Genomic DNA, 22,421 nt, shown 5'->3' on the forward strand with positions numbered 1-22,421 from the left:
GCTTACGCTTACGTAAGGAAGCATGAATCACCCTTTAAGGCTGATTCATGCTTCCTTACGTAAGCGTAAGCGCAAGCGCAAGCGCAAGAGGCCGCGCAAGCCCCTTGCGCGACCCTTGCGCGACTTCTTACGTCTTGCGTGCGTCGGCCCCTTTTTCTAGACTTGCGTCATTTTTTACGTAAGCCCTTACGCGAGCCTCGCAGCCTGCATTCTATCAACGAATGATACGAGATGAGGTTACTAAAATATTCTGCATGTCTACTCAGTTTTACAGTGCTTCCCAAGTAAAGGTTTGAAAATAACTTCAAGCTTCAGACTTTCTGTTAGGGAACCTGTTATCTATCTGCAGAGCAAATGTCAGGCTCATACAAAAACATTAACGTGAATTACTTGATGCTAATACCTAGCGCGGTGTCTATAGGATTTTCCATATACGTTAGCATTAAGCTAACGTATTTTCTACCACAGTAAAACATGCAATACTATGTGATTGTTTTTAGAAAACGAATGTTACGAGATGAGATTACTCAAATGTAGTCTGCATGTCTGCTCAGTTTAACAGTGCTACCCAAGCAAAGGTTTGAAAAGAACTTCAAGCTTCAGACTTTCTGTTAGGAAAACAGCTTTCTATCTGCCAGGCAAATGGCAGGCTCATGACAACACGCGCAACCTTTGGGAGCATGAACTGCACCGAGTAAATTTTGCGCAACCGTTAACCCCCAACGCTGTAGCATGCAGCCGCCTTTAGTCGCCCGGCGCTGTCTCCCTGTCTTGGTGAATGTGTGTTCGCCTTCTGTCATCCACTGCTCCCACGCAGCTCGCAGTTTAACTTTGAACGCCCTGTTGACACCAATATCTAACGGCTGGAGTTCTTTAGTTAATCCACCCGGAATGATGGCAAGCACCGAATGAGTTGGTTTTTGACAGCATCGGTGAGATGGGCGCGCATGGAGTCGCAGATCAATAGGGACGGAGATTTGTGGAAAAAGCTATCCGGTGTCTTCACGTAAATTTCTCTCAGCCACTCACTCATCTTTTCCTCGTCCATCCAGCCCTTCGGGTTAGCTTTGATGATTAATCGGATGGAAACTTTTCTTTTGGCAATGTCTTCCTCTTGAAAATGACCATTGGTGAAAGTTTCTGGCCATTAGCCTGGCAACCGAGAACTACAGTTAGGATGACTTCTCGTTCCCTGTGGTGCGTACAGACACCGATCTGGTCCCTGTTTTCTCCACGGTGCGGTTCACAGGGATGTCAAAGGTGAGGGGAACCTCGTCCATGTTGGTGATGTGCTCTGGCCTGATCTTCTTTTCATTGATCTTGCTTTTGCAGTATGCGCGGAAAGAGGCCAGCTTTTCTACGTAATCTTTTGGCAGTCGCTGCGAGACGGTAGTCCGTGTGCGGATGGAGAGATTACGTCTTTTCATAAAATGAAAGCACCAAGAAGGACCGCCTCGAAAGTCATTGATATCCATGTCCTGTGCTAATGCTGTTGCCTTCAGTCTAATAGAGACTGTAGAGACGCTTCTACCTACTGCTCTCTGTTCAATTACCCACTGTTCAATTTTGTCCTCTAACTGTGGCCATCTCGCTTTGTTCCTTCGGAAACTCTGTGTGGTCTTCTTCACTTGGCGCAGGTCATCTTCTTGCTTCCTCCACTTTCATACCATTGATTCATTAACGTTGAATTCTCTCGCCGCTGCTCTATTCCCATGTTCTACTGTGTGACTGATAGCCTTGAGTTCGTAAGCATGTCTCTACAGGTGCCATTTTGGGGTCACTTTACTCACACACTGAAATATTATGATGAAGCATAGTATATATTACGGCGGCGGCTGTATTGTTTACCAAACAAAGCGGTGCGGCTTTGTAGTTTATCAAAGTTCGAAAACATTGACAGAGCGCGGTTTACCACACAAAATCGCTTTGATGTCAGTACGCACAACCATAATATATAAGGCGCTCCGGATTATAAAGCGCACTGTCGTTTTTTGAGAAAATTAAAGGCTTTTAAGTGCGTCTTATAGTGCAGAAAATGCGGTATAAACCTTCTTTTTTGAGACCACTGAAATAGTGATTTTTCTGGTGCTTTACGTAGATATGAATACAGTATATGGCTAATACACACTATCAATTAGATTTAAGGTGAGTTCAATTCAAATCTTATAACTTACATAATTTGCCGCAAGGTCTGGGTGGAGATAGTCAATTCCTAGAAAATAGGTGGATACATGTCAAGGTAAGCATGTGAACTGAGTACAGCTTCAGGTCTCTCATTCAGGTATTTTATATATAACATTTCAAGAATATGACAAGCTAGACCAAATAAAAGTAAAGTTGTTTTAAAACATTTGTTAATAATCTTTCAAGATACCGGTAGGCAAAAGCTCACTATGACTCAAGTGAGTCATTCTTAACATCATGAAATACAGTACATACCATCATCCATGATGGCAATTGTCACCCCTTTCCCAGTGAACCCTAGCCCCCAAGCTTCAGCCACATTCAAATCAAGTCCAGGAGTGCCGTCTGCCTGGCCAGTGTTTACCTAATCAGACAGGAAGTGCATCAAGGTTTCTACTTTCAAATGAACCAGCCAGAGAAATTACAAAGTCTGCTGGAAACTATTTTGGTCCCATTTTTTTTAAACAAAACAGGCATGAAAATTGGATGAAAGATGTTTTAACAGAAATGCATTCCCCTGTCAGTTTTATGGCAGAAAACATAAGTGACTTTCCCAGTTTTTAAGGAGTCTGCAAATTAAACATTTTTGTGTATTCTCTCATGACAGCTATTCTTCAAAGCCCTTACAATTTCATGCTGGAAACTTGCATAACATGTTACACTGCAGTTCAAACAGGGCCTCGTTTCCCGATAACGACGTATCTTAACGGCCTACATGGATTTTCGCGACATCGTACACTAAGTAACACTTTCTATGTACGTGCGTTTCCCAACCATCAACTTAAAGTCAGGTGCACGAGCGCAACGTGCATGAGTTCTTAGGTAGCTCTTAGGAGCTGTTTACGTCAGGTTAACCTGTTTACGTTAATTGCTGTGAAATTAGCGAGCCTATGCGTGCATCGAACGTGCAATGTGCACTGAATTCGGGGCGGGGATAGTAACGCCATCTCCAGCAGAGTAGCCTATTTAAACTGTGTTCCCATTGTAAGGACATTTATTACGATCTGTCTGAGAGTGGGCTGTCAAAGCTAGCATCATCGAAGTCATACAGTACAGTAGGCTACATACATTCAATAAAATTAACCTACATTTGAGTCCAACTGCATGACCATTCTTACCCTACACTTACCCTTACAATAAAGAAGTGATCCTATTTCAACCATAACTTCATTTTAAATAATGTCTTTCTTTATGACATTTAGTTTATAGTTTAGACAGCAACGTTGACATCTACAGTATATTCAACTGCATCCACTACATAATCTCAAACTTTATTTGTTGGTAACTCTCCAAAAAGGCTACCATTAACACATTTTCTTAATGAAAAGGAAACATGCATCACAATAATACTTCAGTGTAACCTGTACCTATGTGGAGTGTAAATATGTCTTGCCATTACACTACCCAACAGCCCTACGTCTGCTAACACTACAGAATGCATAATTCCTACGGGCACTGCACTAGTTTTGTATAGCCTAATCTTTATTTTCAAATACTCAATATTCTTTATTTCTATTTTGATGGGAATAGGCAGGTGAAACAATGACATTCTCATGATGTGCTATACACAGAAACATCGTTTGGATTTCTTCTACAATATATACAACCATCTAGCTAGAAAGCTACCATATAAGCCAATGGAGTGGTGGCATAAGCGCTAATTGTGCCATAAACTACTGTTTGAAAGCTTCAGTTAAGACCTACATACTCTCCATTGGTCGCGTAGCACATTTCAGATCAAACCGAGTCATTATAAACATATAAAAAGTTGTGTAGATAGCTTTATTAATGTAAAATATTCCTCGCTTCAAGTAGCCATGTTTTTTTTTTTAATTCCCCTTTCTTCCGAACGACGGTCGAACGACGCCCCTGGTGGATTAAATCGCTAAGTGTGAAGTTACTACTGGTCCTGACCACACGTAGAATTCTTCTCAACGAAAGATACACTTAAGCTAAGTGCTGCGTTGGGAAACCCGTCTGCAACGTAGGATTCCTCTTACGAACGATTTCAAGTGCTTTTTAGGCTAAGTGCGCGTTCGGGAAACGAGGCCCTGAACTGTACAATTATAACTAGGTGAAGATGAATTATATCAAGATGAAAAACATTAGATACTACCAGCTTTTCTGCTTATGGAGAAAAAAAGATTTGTATTACTGCTTGGCAAATATATATATAAAAAAAAGTTTATAAATATTCAACTTAAACCTGGAGGAATTTATAACAAATTTAATAAAACTTTTTTTGTTACTATGGCCAAACAAAATGTTCTCATGATGAATTCAACCAAATCTTTAAAAAAATTGAATTTGGGTATTTCAGTGAAAAATACCTCTTCTACTGTCATTAGGATGTGGGATATTAGCCCTTCTAATGGGTAAGAGAAGGCAGCAGACTTCCTATGCATGACTTGCATGCAGCTAGTTGGCAGATGAAACTGGACATATTGATGTGGACAGAGGGTATGAATGTTGGGACACAAATAAAGCAATATCACCTAAAATGAGTTTAACATAAAGGACTTTGGGATGCTGAAGTTTATACAAACAGTGTAATGTGACTACTTACAAGATACCATTGCTTAGTGAAAAGAGGGTCACTCATGTTGATGTCAACATAGTTCAAGTCTCTGTAGCCTCGTTTCTGACGATCAAATCCCGCCTGTTGAAGTACACTTTTCACCTGATGAAAAACACAAGATGACATTAACGTCCACTGCAGACATATCGCGACATATGCAAATCAGTTAGGATACCTTTAGAAGAAGTGCTGAATATAAAAGATTCAGTTGATTCACATATAGGGATATCTTTGGACAAATCAACCTCTTTAGCTTATGTATATAACACTTGAGAAATATCACACATTTGATTAATGCATTGAATGAATTCTGGAATTTCCTACAGTTAGGACCAGATAATAAAATAGTATATCTGTGTATGTCACCAACTTCCAAAGAAAATGAAACAAACACGCCAGGCTGCTTAATTGTGGGAATGTTTGGGTTGTTTTTGTTGGTTGGTAACATTTTTGTATCCCGTACAAGCTCCACAACAATCATTATTCTCTCGTAATTTAGACAGTATCTTTAAAGTAGCCAAATTCTACATCTAATGTTTAATGTGTTTAATGTTTCCAAAACATTCTGACATCGAATGACAGCATTAGGAGTCCTCTACACTACTTCTTAGTTCTCCCAAACTAAGGCGCTAAGGGACTTTATGAAATGTTTTAATTAGTCAAAAGTGTACTCGTTAATTACACTTAATCGTTAATCAATAATCATTTTAGGATTCGGAGAAAGAGAAGCACAGACATTTGTGCAGCAAATATTAATATACTGGCCATGCATAATGACGTGAATGGAGGAGGAGTGACATTGACAAAAAGAGCATGGGATGGTGATCCTGTGCTAAATGAAAATAATGGAGTTTCCAAGGCCATCCAAATGTCCAGAGGTTGTGATTTCAATAATAATGTCAGGAGGAAAGCCAGTTTGTTGCCCAGTAGAGTGGGCCTTTGTCTGTGCTTTGAAGTGGCTGAGCTGAGTGATGCACGGCGACTATATTGTAATGGCTTCCAGGACAGAGCAGGGATGGTTGGTGTGTTCTGGCAGTGGATGACACAGTCCCAATGGCATAAACACTATGTGTGGGAATATGTAACATACGTCACATAGAGGCACTCCAGGGAAAAAAGCCTTGGCAGGTGCCTTCAGAAAATGTTTAATGGCAAAGATAGTAAACATTTATAGACATCTTGTCAACAGCAACAGCAAAGCATTGTGAATTGGTGAGAGCAAACAGAATTTATGAAAGTAGACTTTCAGAGAGTAGAGTAGAGTTGCAGCTGTTGGACCCTTTCTGTTCTGGTGCCAGGTGTCAACAGGTGCCAGCAGTGTGTGTCCTGGACATGCAAGCCATCTGGAACTGAAGTTACTCATTTTTATGACAGTGTCTGCCATACAACTGGTGATTACATCATCTCTGTTCAATTTTCTTAAGTGTCTGAAATGATCTGTCAATGTGTCTTATTGTAATGGGGAGAGGCCCAAAAACATGTGGAAATATTTGTGTAGAAGTTTAATTGCTGTCATTAAGGTTTTAGTGCTCATAATATCCGCGTAATATTGGTTCCACCAGTGCATTTCACTATCAAAGACTGTGTCAGTAAATGATCAGTTAGGTTGCAGCTGGAAGGTGCAGATGAATTCACTACTTGTATTACCACTACTACTACCAGTACTACTACTATAACAATAATGATAATATTAATAATTATAATAATAATAACAGAACCTTTCTGGCTGTTAGTATTCAGAAGTGCTTTTTCAGAATAAATATGCACAATAAAAGTATAGAGGACAGGACAAAACAAAAACATAATGTGTTACAAAAATGTATTAATTAATTAAAAATGTTATTTAAAAAAAGCATAAAAATAGCTGTCATTAAATATAGTGAAAATATAATGGATGCCCCAGTACAAAAATGTTGCATAAATTAAAATAAACTAAACTAATATTTTTTTAATAGTTTAGGCATTCTGAAAGTCCAGTTTATAAAAATGTGTTTTAAGAATTAAGAAAACCAATAGGAACTCTTTGAACAAAGATAGATATGACCTTTTTGAAAGTATAGATATTACCTCTTTGTGCGAAAAGAAATGCTTTGGTATGTGAAAGTCCTTCAGATAATTTAAGGGTGCTGGTGACAGTACATTTTGAAGGCCTTTAAGGGAACAGTGGAGTCATTAGTGTGCTTGCCCGAAGGGAAGCACAGTATTGTTATCGTCAAGTTTTCTTTCTTTATTTATTCTCCCCGTTTTTCTTGCAGCTAACTACTCCTCGCCCGTTTGAGCTAGAGACGCCATTCAAACACCGAAATGTCCGGCTCGATCCGGTGCAAGCCGCTATGACTTTTCGTGGCGGTACCCCTTGCCACTCCTTTTTTATTCCTCTTTTTCATCCCCTTTTTTCTCCATAGACTTGCATGGCAGAGCTCTGCCATTATGACATCATAATAGGGTCATTAAACTGGCTTGCAGCTGTGCTTCTCACTGACACCTCCGCCAAATCCAAGGAACCGCATTTTCTCTGTCCCTCTCAATTCAACTTTGAAAAAGAATAAGAGGAACCGTATTTCTCTGTCCCTCTCAATTCAACTTTGAGAAAGAATAAGAGTAACTACAGTTTCTAACCTAGCTACCGTATTTCCACTTCGTTAAGGTGAGTTGAATGGCAGCATTTTCAGTGTACTGACTGAAATTTTAATGGAAACTGATAGTTAGCCGTAGCAGCTAACATATAAATTAACGTTACGTTAACGTTGGAGATGCCATTTTCCTTAATTCAAGTTGTGAAGTAAACCTTTGAAGTAATTCATGAATTTAGTTGTGTGGATATAGTGAGCTAAGGCTTGTATTCCCACTACGGTAACGTTAGCTGTGTTAAGCAGAGCTATCCTAGCTGTGTTAAGCAGCTGTAACATCTGAGTACGGGGCTAAAGGCTAACTAACACTACGTAACGGGAGTATCCACTGGCAGTTTCAGCTAGCCGTAACGGGGGATAATTTTCCTTAATTCAAGTTGTTAAGTAAACCTGTGAAGTAATTCATGAATTTAGTTGTGTGGATATAGTGAGCTAAAGCTTGTATTCCTACTACGGTAACGTGAGCTATCCTAGCTGTGCGGGGCTATGTAAAAGTTGCTTATACTGAAAGAATGGTTAACTTGTTGTGGCCGATAGCGTGAGTTAACATTAACCCGTGTCCTGGGAGTAATGATTCATGAGAGACCTTGAATCATTAGGTTAACTGAAAAACGTTTGAGGATGTAGCTGTTGTAGTGTGCTCAGTTTTCGAAAACTAGACTGAAACTAAGAAGGATAACTATGACTAAATGTGACTAAAACTAATATGCACTGAATCTAAAATAGCTGCTGAATCTAAAATAGCTGCCAAAATGAACACTGAGATGTATTAATTTTGGCAGCTATTTTAGATTCAGTCTTAAGACAAAAATGCATATTAGTTTTAGTCACATTTAGTCATAGTTATCCTTCTTAGTTTCAGAAGAGGTTTTTCATGGTTGCTAGCTCTAATCAGATGTACTATAGGCTTATAAGAGAAGACTAACTTTTTATGCCAACGAACACCAATAACTAGAGCTAATTTGACAGACTATAAACCAATGTGATACACGTGCTCTCTAGCTATACAGTAAAAGTGTTGCTTACGTTTGATACTAGACCTACAGTCTAACTCTAACTGCATTAAGTCTAACATATAGGCCTATCTTACAATAAACTTTAAGTAAAGCTGGCTATGTAACCGCATTCATTCCAATATTGTTGCAGAGATGTTTCCTTTTACCAAGATAGCAATTTCAACAATTCACTTAGCTCAGTAAGTCAGTATAACGAAACTCTGAGATACCCTCATATGTCTAAACGTCAGTGGAGCCAAAATATAATGGTTGAGCTTGGTTGCTTGCTAAAATATATTGGAAGAAGGCCCCACTACACTGATTGAGTAGATGTAAATACATGTTAATTCATAGGCACTTGTTCTCTCTGTCACAGAGCAAGCACACTCTCGCAGTTCGTTCACGAAACGCATTCTAGTTCTAATTGCTCCTGACTGTTTTCTAAGGTTGATAATGCACCTCATAATTGGTGACTTTTGTGTTGGCTGATTCTGGACTACAATTATGTAACATTCTTCCAGCTTCTTTGATGACTCTGTCTGCTTCTAACAAAATGCAGCTCACAAAATCCCTGTTTGTTCGGGATACTGGAAGAGTGAGCACCTTCTCTGAAACCTTCATCGTTCGAATGATCTTTGGACTACTGATTGCACTGAAAAGATGTCTGGCCTTCACTGATAAATTGCTTGAATGTTTCACCAAATTTGATCCAAATAGTTAGCAGTGAAAAAAAAATCCCAATTCCAGAGCAATTTGTCATTGCATTAATATTTACTTTTGATAGTTAAATAGTCAAGCATTAATGACAGAACACTCATGTGTGATTTACCAACACATTCACTTCAAACCGAGGACATTTCATCTGATCGATCTTGTAGGATCAGTAAGATCGAGAGCTTTTTATATATAATATTATATATTCAAATATATATATATATATATATATATATATATATATTACTTGAGTAGAGACCAAGGCTACTATTCCAAATACAAATGTTCTCAGTCTGAGTCTGCAAGCTATAAGCTATAAGCTTTTTTCATATTACCATCATACAAAAACATAAAGGTGTCTTTATTCATTACACCAACACACAATGACCAAACCGAGACTTTGGCATGACACAAGTTTGTTCCCCGGATGAAAGCATGCCCACCTGTGCTTTCCAGAATGGGCGCCCAAATACATATACATTTAGATTGTGTTGGCCAAAGTAAGAACATTTGATAGAATTTGATGCAACTGACTTTTCTTGGTTATGAGGCCCCACACACACGCACACACACACACACACACACACACACACACACACACACACACACACACACACACACACACTGAAATTATGAATTCCAGTGTAGTATTACAACAGTCTATTCTATACAAACAAAATGACATCTTACGATGCCACCATTGGTTGGGATATTAAAATATAAAAAAGATGCTGAATATGTTAGGACAGAGTAAAAAAGTACTCTTCATCATCTTTTTTACTGAAATAAATGGTACAATTCATGATTTTTTTTAAATGTGCCATTGAAGTCATGCTTGATACAACCAAATAGATATGTATTAGTCACACTGAGACAGAGCGAACGCTCTACCAACAAACACGGTCACATTTCCACCCCCCACATCCAATCCCCTGTCTATAATCTCTGTGACCATGCACTTCATTAGTTTGTGGACACAGTGGAAATGAAAAAGAGAATCTAAATACTACATGGAATTTTATCCAAGTCAGATTTCCAGTCCCATATTACATGCTGATAAGTGAAACCAAATATCTTTAAATAGGCCCTGCCTTCTCCAGTCCATCTCAAATCCTCTGTCTCTACACAGGGAATGCCTTGAGGGACTACAAGCTCTGAGAGATACTCATGACTCAGTGGTTTTAAATGATCTTTTTCAAAGATACAACATGTTTCACACCACAAGTATACTAAGTTAAACACCATCTCAGCTACAGCTGTCATCAAATGTTCTTAAGAATGGAAATAGTGTGTTAAATGGTGTTTAACCACTATGAATGATGGCTGCCTTGCTCAACTTAAAAGGCCCAAGGAGGGGAACAGTGTCACGTTGGAGATGAGAGGAAACATTAACTGGTTTCTACATTAAGCAAGCTGTCAGTTTCAGCATGGAGAAGGAAAACAGGAAAGTAATCAATAAAGAATTGCAGCAGCTCTCAACCAAATGTTGATTCAGAGGCTGCCAAGGCTAACCTGGCTACCTGCATCTTTTTCAATTGATTTTAAAGGGGCTCACTGCTTCAACCACTACAGTTATAACAAACTGTTATAACAAAGCAGTCTCACTGTCACAAGGATTTATGTGTCTTAACCCCTGCATGTCAAATTGTGCATGTTTGTGGAAAATGTAAAATGTAATTACATTTTTTTGTATTTACTTTCATTTAATTTGCTTCATTATTAAAACCACTGAGTTTTGTCCCACTTATATGCAAAAATAAAAGAGTCTTGAAGTTTATGGTTTAAAAAATCAGTATGCCGTATGTCGTGATTATGTTTTGAAACTGCAGTTACCATTTACCAAACACAATACGAATCCTTTACTGAACATAGTGGACTATATCATGTCTCACATTGATCGTGCTTTAAATGAACCATTGTTTTCCAGGAACTAAAAGCAGGCTGGTTTCTATGGGAACCACACAATATGAATGTGTAGCCTTACCCTGTGATCCTTCTGGAGACTCTGCCCATGCCAAGCACTGCGCTTCTTCCTGGTAAGAGGGCTATTCTGTGGGTAGAAATGGAAAAGCCCATCTCCAAAAGGAAGCTGATATGATGGATAGATATAGAAATGGATAGAAAGAGATAAAGGGAAAGACAAATAAAGGAAGACAGAGTGGGAAATTAAACACACATTTTATTGTGCTGATAAATATTTAACAAATAAAAAATGCAGCCCCTACCGTGACCACAGAATGTAAGTTATCGTATGCGATCATGCATTGCAAATGATTGTGCTGTAGGGGAAAATCATTGAACTCTTTGCCTTCTGTCACAATACTGGTAGCCTATGGTGGCATTGGGTCACTGCACTTAATGATATCTAATATCTGCCTCCTTCATGCAAATCAACATTCTGAAGAGAAGAAGTCATGTATAAGTTAAAAGCTCTATTTCCATTCAGATGGAACAATTCAGCGGGAGAAAATGAGCATCGTGATCACCACCATGGAATACAATTCATACTTCATTTGTGAGATTCAACAATGTAGAAAGACAAATTAAATACGATTCTCAGCTCATGAAAGTGTCTCGGATTTCAATATTTTCAAGTATACAAGTAAAGAACAAAGACACCGATTCATCCCATACTGTTAAATGAAGTGTGGCCAAACCAGGCAAATAAGGGATTTCATTACATAAGAAGTGTGAGCTTGTTCTTAAGACCAAAAAAAATGAAGTGAGATGATGGTTCTATCAGGAATTGTCTTCACAATAGTTGGGATAAGAAACTAAGATTGAAAGGTAAGTGACAATAAACTGAGATCAGCAATTTTCTTTAAGAAACAGAATGATGGAAGCAGTCAAAGGCATATGCTGCTCAAACAATCGAAAGATCCAATGATCCACCTGCTGGCTGTCAGGTCTCCAGCTTACTCTGGTGCACTTGACTGACTGGGGCCACAGGCTATGTACAAACACATCTGATTTAGGCATCTACGCCTAACAATATTAGTGTGCTGAGGTGGTCACTTTCTCCATTTGACAAATAAATGCCTGTTTGGAGACAAACACACATAGAGTGGCATACGTTCAATTAGCTGTTGCTATTCACTCATGGAGTAACTCATTTGAATTTGTTCTCACTCCTTCGATGGTGTGTTATTTGTATGTGATGTAAATAACTTAATAAGTGTTAAATGAAGGGTTCTTTTTAAATTACACAAATGTAAAATGCTCTTAAATATACAATTTGAAAAATAAATAAATAAACATTGTCTGTCTGTGACAGGGGACTGAGAACATGATACATCTTTTCATGAATGTGTAATAATAGTAATAGTAAAAGTGATAATAGTATAATAGTAACAGTAATAGTGATAATAGTAATTTTAGTAGCCTGTGAGTCTACCATACACATGTCAACGCATTTTGTAGGCAATAATAATAACTGAGGATATTGTAGTGAACATTCTCTTGTGCACATGATACTATTTTACCACAGATTTGTATCAATACTTTATAGATTGCATAGGACTGATGTAAAACCAGCAGCAACCCCTTATCCTGATATAAGTAGATAGTGCTGGGTTATGTAATTATTTCACAATATCAAGGCCTTTCCCGAACATACGTTCTGATGACGTAAACATTTGTAAAGGTAGGCTACTTTAACGATTAAAGACTCATTAATAGACCAAACACTATTTAAAGAACAATAGTAATAAGAACACCGACCCTTAAAATGATTAGGATAATACTTCACATTTAAACTAAAACGTCGTTTATTGCCATCTAAAATACCTAATAAACGAGTTATTTATTAATGCAGACGCATAAACACTAACAGTAAAGGAAAGGATAGCCAATTTTCGACCATGTTCTATTTTGGACACTTCACATCTTACCTTCCGGACGCTCTCAAACCCGTGCTCCAACGCAACTTGAGGGGCTTCATCATATGAACCTTCATGCAACTGAACCAAAAGATGATTTGTTAAAATCCCATCCTCTGTGTCCCCTATCGCAAAAATCAGTGCGTTGACCAGTACTAAGACCACCATTGGTCCATATCTTAAGAATCCAAACATTGTCGACACGGACTGTCCGTATGATCTTGGAGGAGAAATCTGCGAACGGGATGCTCCAAATGAGAGATGGCTTCTATCAGGGCTTTTGGGGATGCATCTCCTGAGTCGGGGACAAGGCTAACGTAAGTTTGTCTGCGAGTCGGATAAGCGCAGTGTGCGGTGGTGAGTTGAAGGCTTTTGCTGTTGACCAAATCTGCATTTTCAGCTGCTCTTTCATCTATAATTCAGCGTTATCGTGTGGGTCTTCTCCATGTGACGTTCTGCGGAAAAGTGCCCAATAGGCTCTGGAGGGCGTGGCCATTGCCTGTCACCCACCTCGTAGTGCTGATGGAGCCTAAGTCCCGTACCCTGGACAAATCTGAAATAGAGTCAGACAAAATAATGTGGATTTATATGCTATGAAAATCTCCTGCATTAAAATAACCTATGATGTCTTATGGACCTGCCTGTTACAGCCACTTGTAAATGTTAATATTTATGTCAGTATGGAAGATCAAGACATTGTTAGGGCAACAGAATAAATATAGCATATCCATAAAAGCCATCTATGATTCAAAATGCTGTAGGCCCACTTTCACATGAACAGAGGGCAATACACACACAATAGGGATTCAAATATAGTTTTTGAGTCTGAATAAATACATAGTTAGTAGATTATTTTTAAGTGTTTTCTCAGGTGGCTCAACACAGTCAGAGGGGATCAATGTACCCCTAACAAATCGAACCAAAAGACTACATTCTTTTTAGACCCCATATTATGTTGTCTATTTAAGTTAGGCACACTGCTAATGGTTCAATTGATAGCACACATCCCACACTTGTGTTGTATGCATTAGGTTTGTATCTAATATTGGCATATAGATAGACTTAGGTCAAACATGTCTCATCTTACCCCACTCTCCCCTATGGTCTTTTGTGGGTCAGTACTAATATGTAAAATGGCATCTGTCTGTGAATATAAGGTGTTTGTGTAACATCCCTATTACAGAAAAAGAAGTTAAGAGTGCACACAGAGACAAATGTTTTCTAGCCTACCTGTGAGGTGCGTTCAATATATTTCAGACCGAAAAAAAAAAGCCTAATTTTTAATGCAACTACTGTATATGGAAGAGTATTCGTTGAATTATATCTTAACTGGTCCATGTCTAACAAGAATGATCAAAAAGCTCTGTCAGGCTGTTCCACTGATTGATCTTTTCTCTAATATCTCTTGTCTATCAGACAAGCCAAGATACTCATCATTCATAGACTGTATGCTTTTGTAAGGTAACTTGAGAGAATGTCTGAAGAAAAGCAAATTGATAATTATGTTGTCTACTGTATGAAATAAGATGAGAATTAATTAAATAGACTGAGAAATCAATGGAATTAAGACTGTCCTGTGTAACATCTAAAATGGATGGATCTGTTCATCGAATAGAGGGTCATGAGAAAACGCAGAACAGGTGTCTGCAGGTGTCGGCAAATAGTTTGGTGAATATCAGTGTGTGCTAGATCAGTACAGAGGCAGTACACAGGACAGGACACAACCACATGTCCACACAGGACAGGACACAATCACAGGTCCACACAGGAGATTACACAACCACAGGTCCACACAGGAGAGGACACAACCACATGTCAACACAATACAGGACACAACCACATCTCCACACAGGACAGGACCATAGGCGTCAGTTACGGGGGGGACGGGGGGGACATGTCCCCACCACTATTCATGATTTTAATTTTGTCCCCACCACTCTTGAAAATGTGCAAACCAATTGCGACCAAAAAAATCCCCACATAATCAACCGCAATCACCCATTCTAAATCTTGCGTATGATCCGGTCCCATCAATTCGCAAACATTTCTCAATTTGATAGTTTTCAGCTGACGTCAGAATGACCAGCTGGAGGGCAAAATTGACGTTCCACAGCTGTTTAACACGGGAGTTAATACAGGAACCACCCACCTTTCAAGCTCTTTAAATATAAGTTAGTAAAATGCCAGACAGTTGTTGCTCGGTTGGCTGTTTAAATCGGCGAGGAGACAAGCCCAGATTTAGTTTTATCGCATTTTAAAACCCGCTACCGCTCCTGCCAGCTGATCAAAAAAATGTTTATTTCGCCGCCTGCCAGCTGATTGTAGACGCCTTCTGGGTTAACTTTTCTCGGACACACAGTAAAGTAACCTTACTTTTGGAGCTGGAAATAAAAGCAGTCACCCTGTTCTGGTCGCCTTCTTTATCAGAATAACTACCTAAAATGGGAATAAATCAAGTAATAAAGACAAGAAGTAAAGCATCAAAACGATTCAAAGTGGATTACCCAGCTGCTGATCTACCTAAGTAGGCTACCTAAGCAAGCAAGTAGGCTAGGCTAGTGTATTTTGTCATTCAACTAGTAATACTACAATGTCAGTAGAAAATATATGGGAAGATCATTTAAGTTGTCATCCGCCAGACAAGGTCTTCGTACTTAAACCAGGGACCGTTTAAACCAGGGAATTGTGTCAAAAAAATAAAGAACATCGTTGGGTATGCTAACGGCTGCTAGCTTACAGCAGGTACCTCGCTAGCTGGTACCTTGTTATTTAATGGCACTCATCTTTGCGCTGATTATGAAGATGGTTTTTAGTTTTCACCTTCCGGACGACATCGGTTTTTTTTTTCGCTTCAATGTCGTTAAAACAATAAGATATTGTTGGAGGAAGTTTGTTTTGTTGCAGCAGGCGCTGTCGAGCGGCTGATCCAATAAATCCATGTAAATGTTCGTAATTCACAATAATGTTTGATAACCCCCCCTGAAGAAGTTGTATTAATGTTTCCCCATGTGTTGTCTACTGCTCATTTTACACCGTTTCTCCAAAATCAGTTTGATCGATGAAATACTGTGTTCATTGGTGTTTTCATGACAACATATTGTAGCAACCCTTAATGTGTATTGTACATCATAAGTACATTAGCCTGCGTCTCGCAGAATTGCATTATCATTGCTTCTGATGTTACGAAGGTAAGGGGGAAGTCAAGTCATTGTTACGCCGCTGGTTGTTGCTCAGTACCTCGTTTCATGTCATACACCCTTCAGTCTGTCAATGATTGTCTGGTCAACTTTGTTGCTGTCATGAGAAGTGTTAAGTTGCCCATTCTGTTCTTTGTCCTATGTGTATTAGTATTACATATCCCGAGCCAATACCCTGGTGTTCCCAACACCGTTTTGCAAAACAAGCAAAAACACGATCTTTTATTGTTCGAATGGGATTTTCAACACCTGACAATACACTGTAGAGCATATTGAAATGCAACGTTGAATGGATTCATAGCTTACATAAGGGTACCCAGCACTTTTCAAACCACACTCAAGCTTATGGTTATTGTCCCCACCACTTCTAAAAACAAACTGACGCCCTTGGACAGGACACAACCACAAGTCCACACAGGAGATTACACAACCACATGTCCACACAGTACAGGACACACAGGACACAACCACATGTCAACACAATACAGGACACAACCACATCTCCACACAGGACAGGACACAACCACAAGTCCACACAGGAGATTACACAACCACATGTCCACACAGTACAGGACACACAGGACACAACCACATGTCAACACAATACAGGACACAACCACATCTCCACACAGGACAGGACACAACCACATGTCCACACAGTACAGGACACACAGGACACAACCACAGGTCCACACAGGACACAACCACATCTCCACACAGGACAGGACACAACCACAAGTCCACACAGGAGATTACACAACCACATGTCCACACAGTACAGGACACACAGGACAAAACCACATGTCCAAACAGGAGAGGACACAACCACATGTCCACACAGGGAGGACACAACCACATGTCCACACAGGACAGGACACAAACACAGGTCCACACAGGACACAACCACATGTCGACACAGGCAGGTAGGAACATAGACAATTATTATTATTCTTTATTTCAGACACCAAGTTCCATATAAAGTAACAGACATACAATTATAATAAATAAATACAAATAGAAATAAAGAAAAACAAAAAGATACAACACACATAATACAGTGCATTAAAAAGTATGAAGACATTTGTGCCAATGTCGTCTTAAGTTTGAGGTAAAGCGATAACAGCTCTTTAGAGGGTTGACCAGAGCCTCTACTATGCAGTTCTCAGACTTGTCCACTCGACACATGAAACCATACATCAGTTTTCTCAAGAGCGCCTCACAAGTTGGTACGTGCTTAGAAACAAACAACTGACTAGCACTATGCCACCTAGGCACATGAAGCAGCAATCTAAAAGCATCATTGTAAGCTACTTTCAGTTTCTGTATACTCCTTTTCCTGTAATTAGACCACAAATGAGCAGTGTACATTGGTGTTATGTAGGTTCTAAACAGGGAACATTTAACCGAATCTGAGCACATAGAAAACTTTCTTAATAACATATTGGCCTGAGAATATATTTTGCAGCGCTGTCGATATATATCGTTGTCATCAGTCCAATCATCAGAAATGACATGGCCCAGATATCTTATTTCCTCACGGGCACCAAGGGGACTGCCAGATAGATAAAAGGTAGGGAAGGTTAATTTCCTATCCTGATTACTTCTGACTATCATTATGTGGCTTTTCTTTGCATTATATTTAATATCATGGTCTATGCCATACTGAGAGCACACCCTAAGCATCTGTTGCAGCCCAGCACTGTATGGGCTGAGTAAGACCAAATCATCTGCGTACATCAGATGATTGACAATAGATTCCCCTATAAGACAGCCTGTATTTGTCTTATTCAGCTGGCTTGATAAATCGTCCATATAAACATTAAACAAAAAGGGAGATAAAATTCCTCCTTGTCGAACTCCGTTGCCAACATAGAAAGGAGCTGATACAACATTGTCCCATTTAACATGAAAAGTTTGATTGGCATACCAGAACACCAAAATCCTCACAAGAGGTTTAGGGACACCTCTCGCTAGCAGCTTCATAAACAGTTTTTCATGACAAATTCTATCGAAAGCTTTGGAAGCATCAATAAAGCATAAAAATACAGATGAATTTAGACTTTTGTACCTAGAGACAATCTCCTTCAGAGCATAGATACAGAGATCAGTACCATGTTTTCTTTTAAAACCAAACTGATTGTCAGCAGTCAGAACATACATTTCCAATTTCATTAATAGAATTCTCTCAAACACTTTAGACAAGATACTGGCTAATGCAATGGGTCGATAGTTGTCTTTGCTGTTCAGTTTACCAGACTTATCCTTAAGAACAGGCACTAACAGCACTGACATAATAGAGTTCGGTAGAACACCATGAACCATAATTCCAGTAAGACACATGGCTAGTAATGGACTGAGTCTATAACTGGCATTTTTTAGATGCTCTGCAGAAATGCAATCCATACCACAAGCCTTGTTGTTGTCAAGCATGTGGATGGAATCATAGATATCTACTGATCTAACTATCATGTCTGCTGAGAGACCTTTACATTCATTATCAATTCTAACGGTGTTACTTTTAACACAATTAAATAGTTTACTGTAATGCTCTCGCCATAGATCAGCAATCTTCTCTGGACAACTAATCCCCTCGATATCAGAAGGGAGGGGAGTTCTGTTTTTATTTATGATCTTGATCTCCTTCCAGAAGTCAGTAAGATTGTCATTCTGCATCTTTCTGGCCAGCGAGTCTGCTCTCATTGTGTTTTCATTTTTCTTAACAAAACGAAGTGCATATTTAAAACTAGCGTTTGTGAGTTTTTTGTTTTCAAGCAACACTCCCTGTCTGGGTCTGCCTGCCTCTGACCAGAGTCTAAAGGCCTCTCTAGCAGCAGCATGTTGCTCAGACACAAACTCATTCCAGCCAGGTCGTATGTTAGGGACCTTCCTCTTGTAATTAATAAAAGGTTCACTGGAAGTATAAAGACATTTGACAATATCATCATACATGGCACAGAGCTTTTCAGTATGATGTGTATCCTTGCAGCTCATATCCGTGCACATAAGGGCATCCCTAGGCAGTTCAACATCACTGAGTAAGCTATCAGTTAATAAAGAATATCTGTGCATATCCTCTTTGGTCAATTTTGACCAGTCCAGTTTTCTTGAGGGAGCAGCATTACCATTGTTGGCCAGCAGGGGTACACTCTCAACATTTAGCAGCATAGCAACTGGTATGTGATCAGTGGTGGCCAGTCCATAACATATCTCTATACTTTCCAGTGAGTCATGAGCATCGGCTGTTGTCACAATATGGTCTAGCCAGGAAGTTGTGTGCCAAGCTTGAAGTATATGGTGAACAATGAAGTATAAGGTGGAGATACAAAAGTGTATTTACTTTGCCCAAACTGACCAAAGTAGTAAGTAAACAAGAGCAATCCGAGATTTCTGACCTCCAGCAAGGGTCCGTTAATTTATTGCAGTACTGCGTTTCAACGACGTTGTATTCACAAAGTGACGTTGTATACACCCAAAACTCAGTGTAAATCTTATATCAAGCACTTGCTCGATCCCAATGCACAGTTTTCGATTACAGTGACAACGTAGGCTATCACATACATTTAGTTAGTCACGCAAAGCAATGTTAGGATCAATATCATATTGGGACATTGAGAGAAAGATCGTGTATTAGTCTAAACATCATTCCTTGTTTTGACAAATAACCTCATTGGGATTTTCCACGAACCAAAATCCTCACCCACACTACAATGTGAATCATTCGCCCCGATAGATCTTGCTTTACGTCAACCCTTGCTTGAGGTCAGAAATCTCGGATTGCTCCAGATCAGGATCATCCTGAAATCTGAATTTTAATGGGGATGTCCCAGGCAGTGTTGTACCTGAACGCGTTCATTGAACTCGTTCATAATTTTGGTGAACGTGAATTGAACGTTCTGTATTATTGCATCATTCTGGTGTCTGTGAACGGCACGTTCACTCTTTTTAATTTCGTTCAATAAGGTGCCAGATTTCTAGAGACTTCCAGGCGAAAAACACACATTTAACAGTCATTTAACAGTTTCAAATCGCTGCGTGTGCTTTATTTTACTGTCAATGCCTGGCAAGTGTGAGAGCGACAAAGTTGCACAGAGGCCGAAAGCGGTATTGCAGACATATGGAGATTTTGATTTTTTTTTTTTTAGCTCGCAACATATTGAAAAAAAGAACTGAACTAGTTCATTTTTTGGAGCTGTGAACTTAGTTCAAATTTTTGAATTATGAACTATGAACTGAACTAGTTCATTTTAAAATGTGTGAACTATGAACTGAACTAGTTCATGTAGAAAGTGAACTTTCCCAACACTGGTCCCAGGAGGAAGATCCACCTCTTGTGAAAATCTCAGAAAGATCCGCCAAGTAGTTTCTGAGAAATCTTGTCCACAGACAGACACACGGACAAATAAATAAATAAATAAATTAACGGAGCCGATCGCATAACCTCCTTGCTGGAGGTAACTAACAGAAACTTCGGTGAGAAATGGATCTGTTCGATGTATTCACTACCTAATCTAAGCAGTAATTAGAAACTGCAATGATGCCTATCTCAACCTAACAGACTACATTGTATCCAGGCACTGCTAGTCTCTAAAATCACCACAATAATACAAATAGCCTACTGTATATTTTAGTATTTTCATTAAGGCACCCTCTGATTTTAAATCCTGCTGATCTTTGGAATCAATCTCACATTTTGTGGTGTGCAACACCACAGAAACCACAGGAAAATATCCTCCTACTATCGAAAAGCCATGTCAATGCTGACCTTTCAAGTCATCAAATCCACACTGGGTTTCTGGAGATAAGAGGATATTGGACATCAATGACATGGCATGATATCCTGGAGTGGGTGGCCTATGTGCATGTTGTGTCATAATCAGAGCTCTATTCAACAGTTGCCCATATTGTTCCCTATTTTCCCTTGGGATTTACTGTATGGTAAAAGGAACTTGAAAAGTAAACAGTAGACTAACATCATTCAGTTGCCCAGGAAACAAGTGCAATATAAGCCACAAAACACACTATTCAGATGGTTCCCCCTAAAAGGCAAATGAAGTGAAATTCAAGGAGAAGAAATGATTTTTCGGAGTTGAACCCCAAACATTTAGTCAATATTGGCAGTTGTTAAGATAAGACTGACTGGCATTCAGATGTTGTGGTTATTTTATTGTCATGTAATTAGGACAGGCAACCAATACTAGCATTGAGTTGCATTAGCGATCTACTAGCAAAGTAGCATCTTTGTTTTGTATACTTTTTGTAACCACACTGTTTAGCTAATGGTGCAATGGAGAGCTGCTTCTAAGAAATGGCCCAGTGAAATCAAAACATTCTGTTAACATGAACTTCAGTTGGTCGGAGCCATGTGTACATGTTCTCTTCCATTTAAACATTCTGTTAGCATGAACTTCAGTTGGTAGGAGCCAAGTGTACATGTTCTCTTCCATTTCAACTCTTAGTTTCTGCAGGAAGCATGAAGGACATGTAGCACTGATGTGTATTCTGGTCTAGAGATTAGTCCAAGAGTATAGTTAAAGTGTACAAGACTTTATACTTTTACATGACATACTTACTTTCACTGATGTGTTATAAGCACGGTTTCATTGACAAGGGCATGAATGTGTTTGTACATGTATGTCTGTATATTGCCACATTGTCTGGAGATTAGAAACAATATCATCCTATACAATAATCCTTTTTCATCTCCCATAAATCAACAGAGGAATGAAACACAAACCCACTCTGTGTCGGCCAAGCACTAGCACCCGCAAGCACCACAGACACCTCAGTATGATGGTGGAGGTAATCCTTCAGCTGCATTACATGAATCCTCTACATTATGAATGAACTTCCACAGACAAACACACATGAATGGCTCACCTACTGGTCGTAGGTCAAAGACAGAGAGAAAGAGAGCAAGAGAGAACAGAGAAAGATTCAAATATAACAGGACTAAGAGGACACACACACTCCTATAGTCGTACTTTTGAAACCACACTCACTCAACTTAACCACTGACTAGCAGTAAGATATAAGTATAACATAACAGCTTGCGGATGTTACCTGGCTAGACCATGACGGTTCTAAGCGGTCATTAACATTATGAATGCATGGTGAGTGCACTGCTCCTGTCTCTTATTGCTTTTTTAAGGCTATTTCTTTCATAAATTGTAGCCTATATGTTAACATCAGCTGATCAGCATAAAGCTTGTCATGTGCAATCAAAACAACCCCCTGGGGGATGGGAC

At 39.2% G+C, this 22,421-nt stretch overlaps 1 protein-coding gene across 1 annotated transcript in view; it reads right to left on the reverse strand.

Annotated features, from left to right (window-relative positions):
- The window catches only part of pcsk2 (proprotein convertase subtilisin/kexin type 2), a gene marked incomplete at both ends in the record, with an annotated part of 75,246 nt that extends 62,072 nt beyond the window's left edge, over nt 1-13,174 (reverse strand). The window contains 5 exons of the mRNA XM_080849504.1: nt 2,175-2,212; nt 2,440-2,548; nt 4,751-4,864; nt 11,086-11,190; nt 12,992-13,174. Of these exons, the coding sequence (XP_080705630.1) occupies nt 2,175-2,212; nt 2,440-2,548; nt 4,751-4,864; nt 11,086-11,190; nt 12,992-13,174 (549 nt within the window). The remainder of the gene's footprint in view (nt 1-2,174; nt 2,213-2,439; nt 2,549-4,750; nt 4,865-11,085; nt 11,191-12,991) is intronic.
- Nucleotides 13,175-22,421: the final 9,247 nt, after the last annotated feature.

This window comes from Sprattus sprattus (genome assembly GCF_963457725.1).
Source record: "Sprattus sprattus genome assembly, chromosome: 12".
Taxonomy (NCBI): domain Eukaryota; kingdom Metazoa; phylum Chordata; class Actinopteri; order Clupeiformes; family Clupeidae; genus Sprattus; species Sprattus sprattus.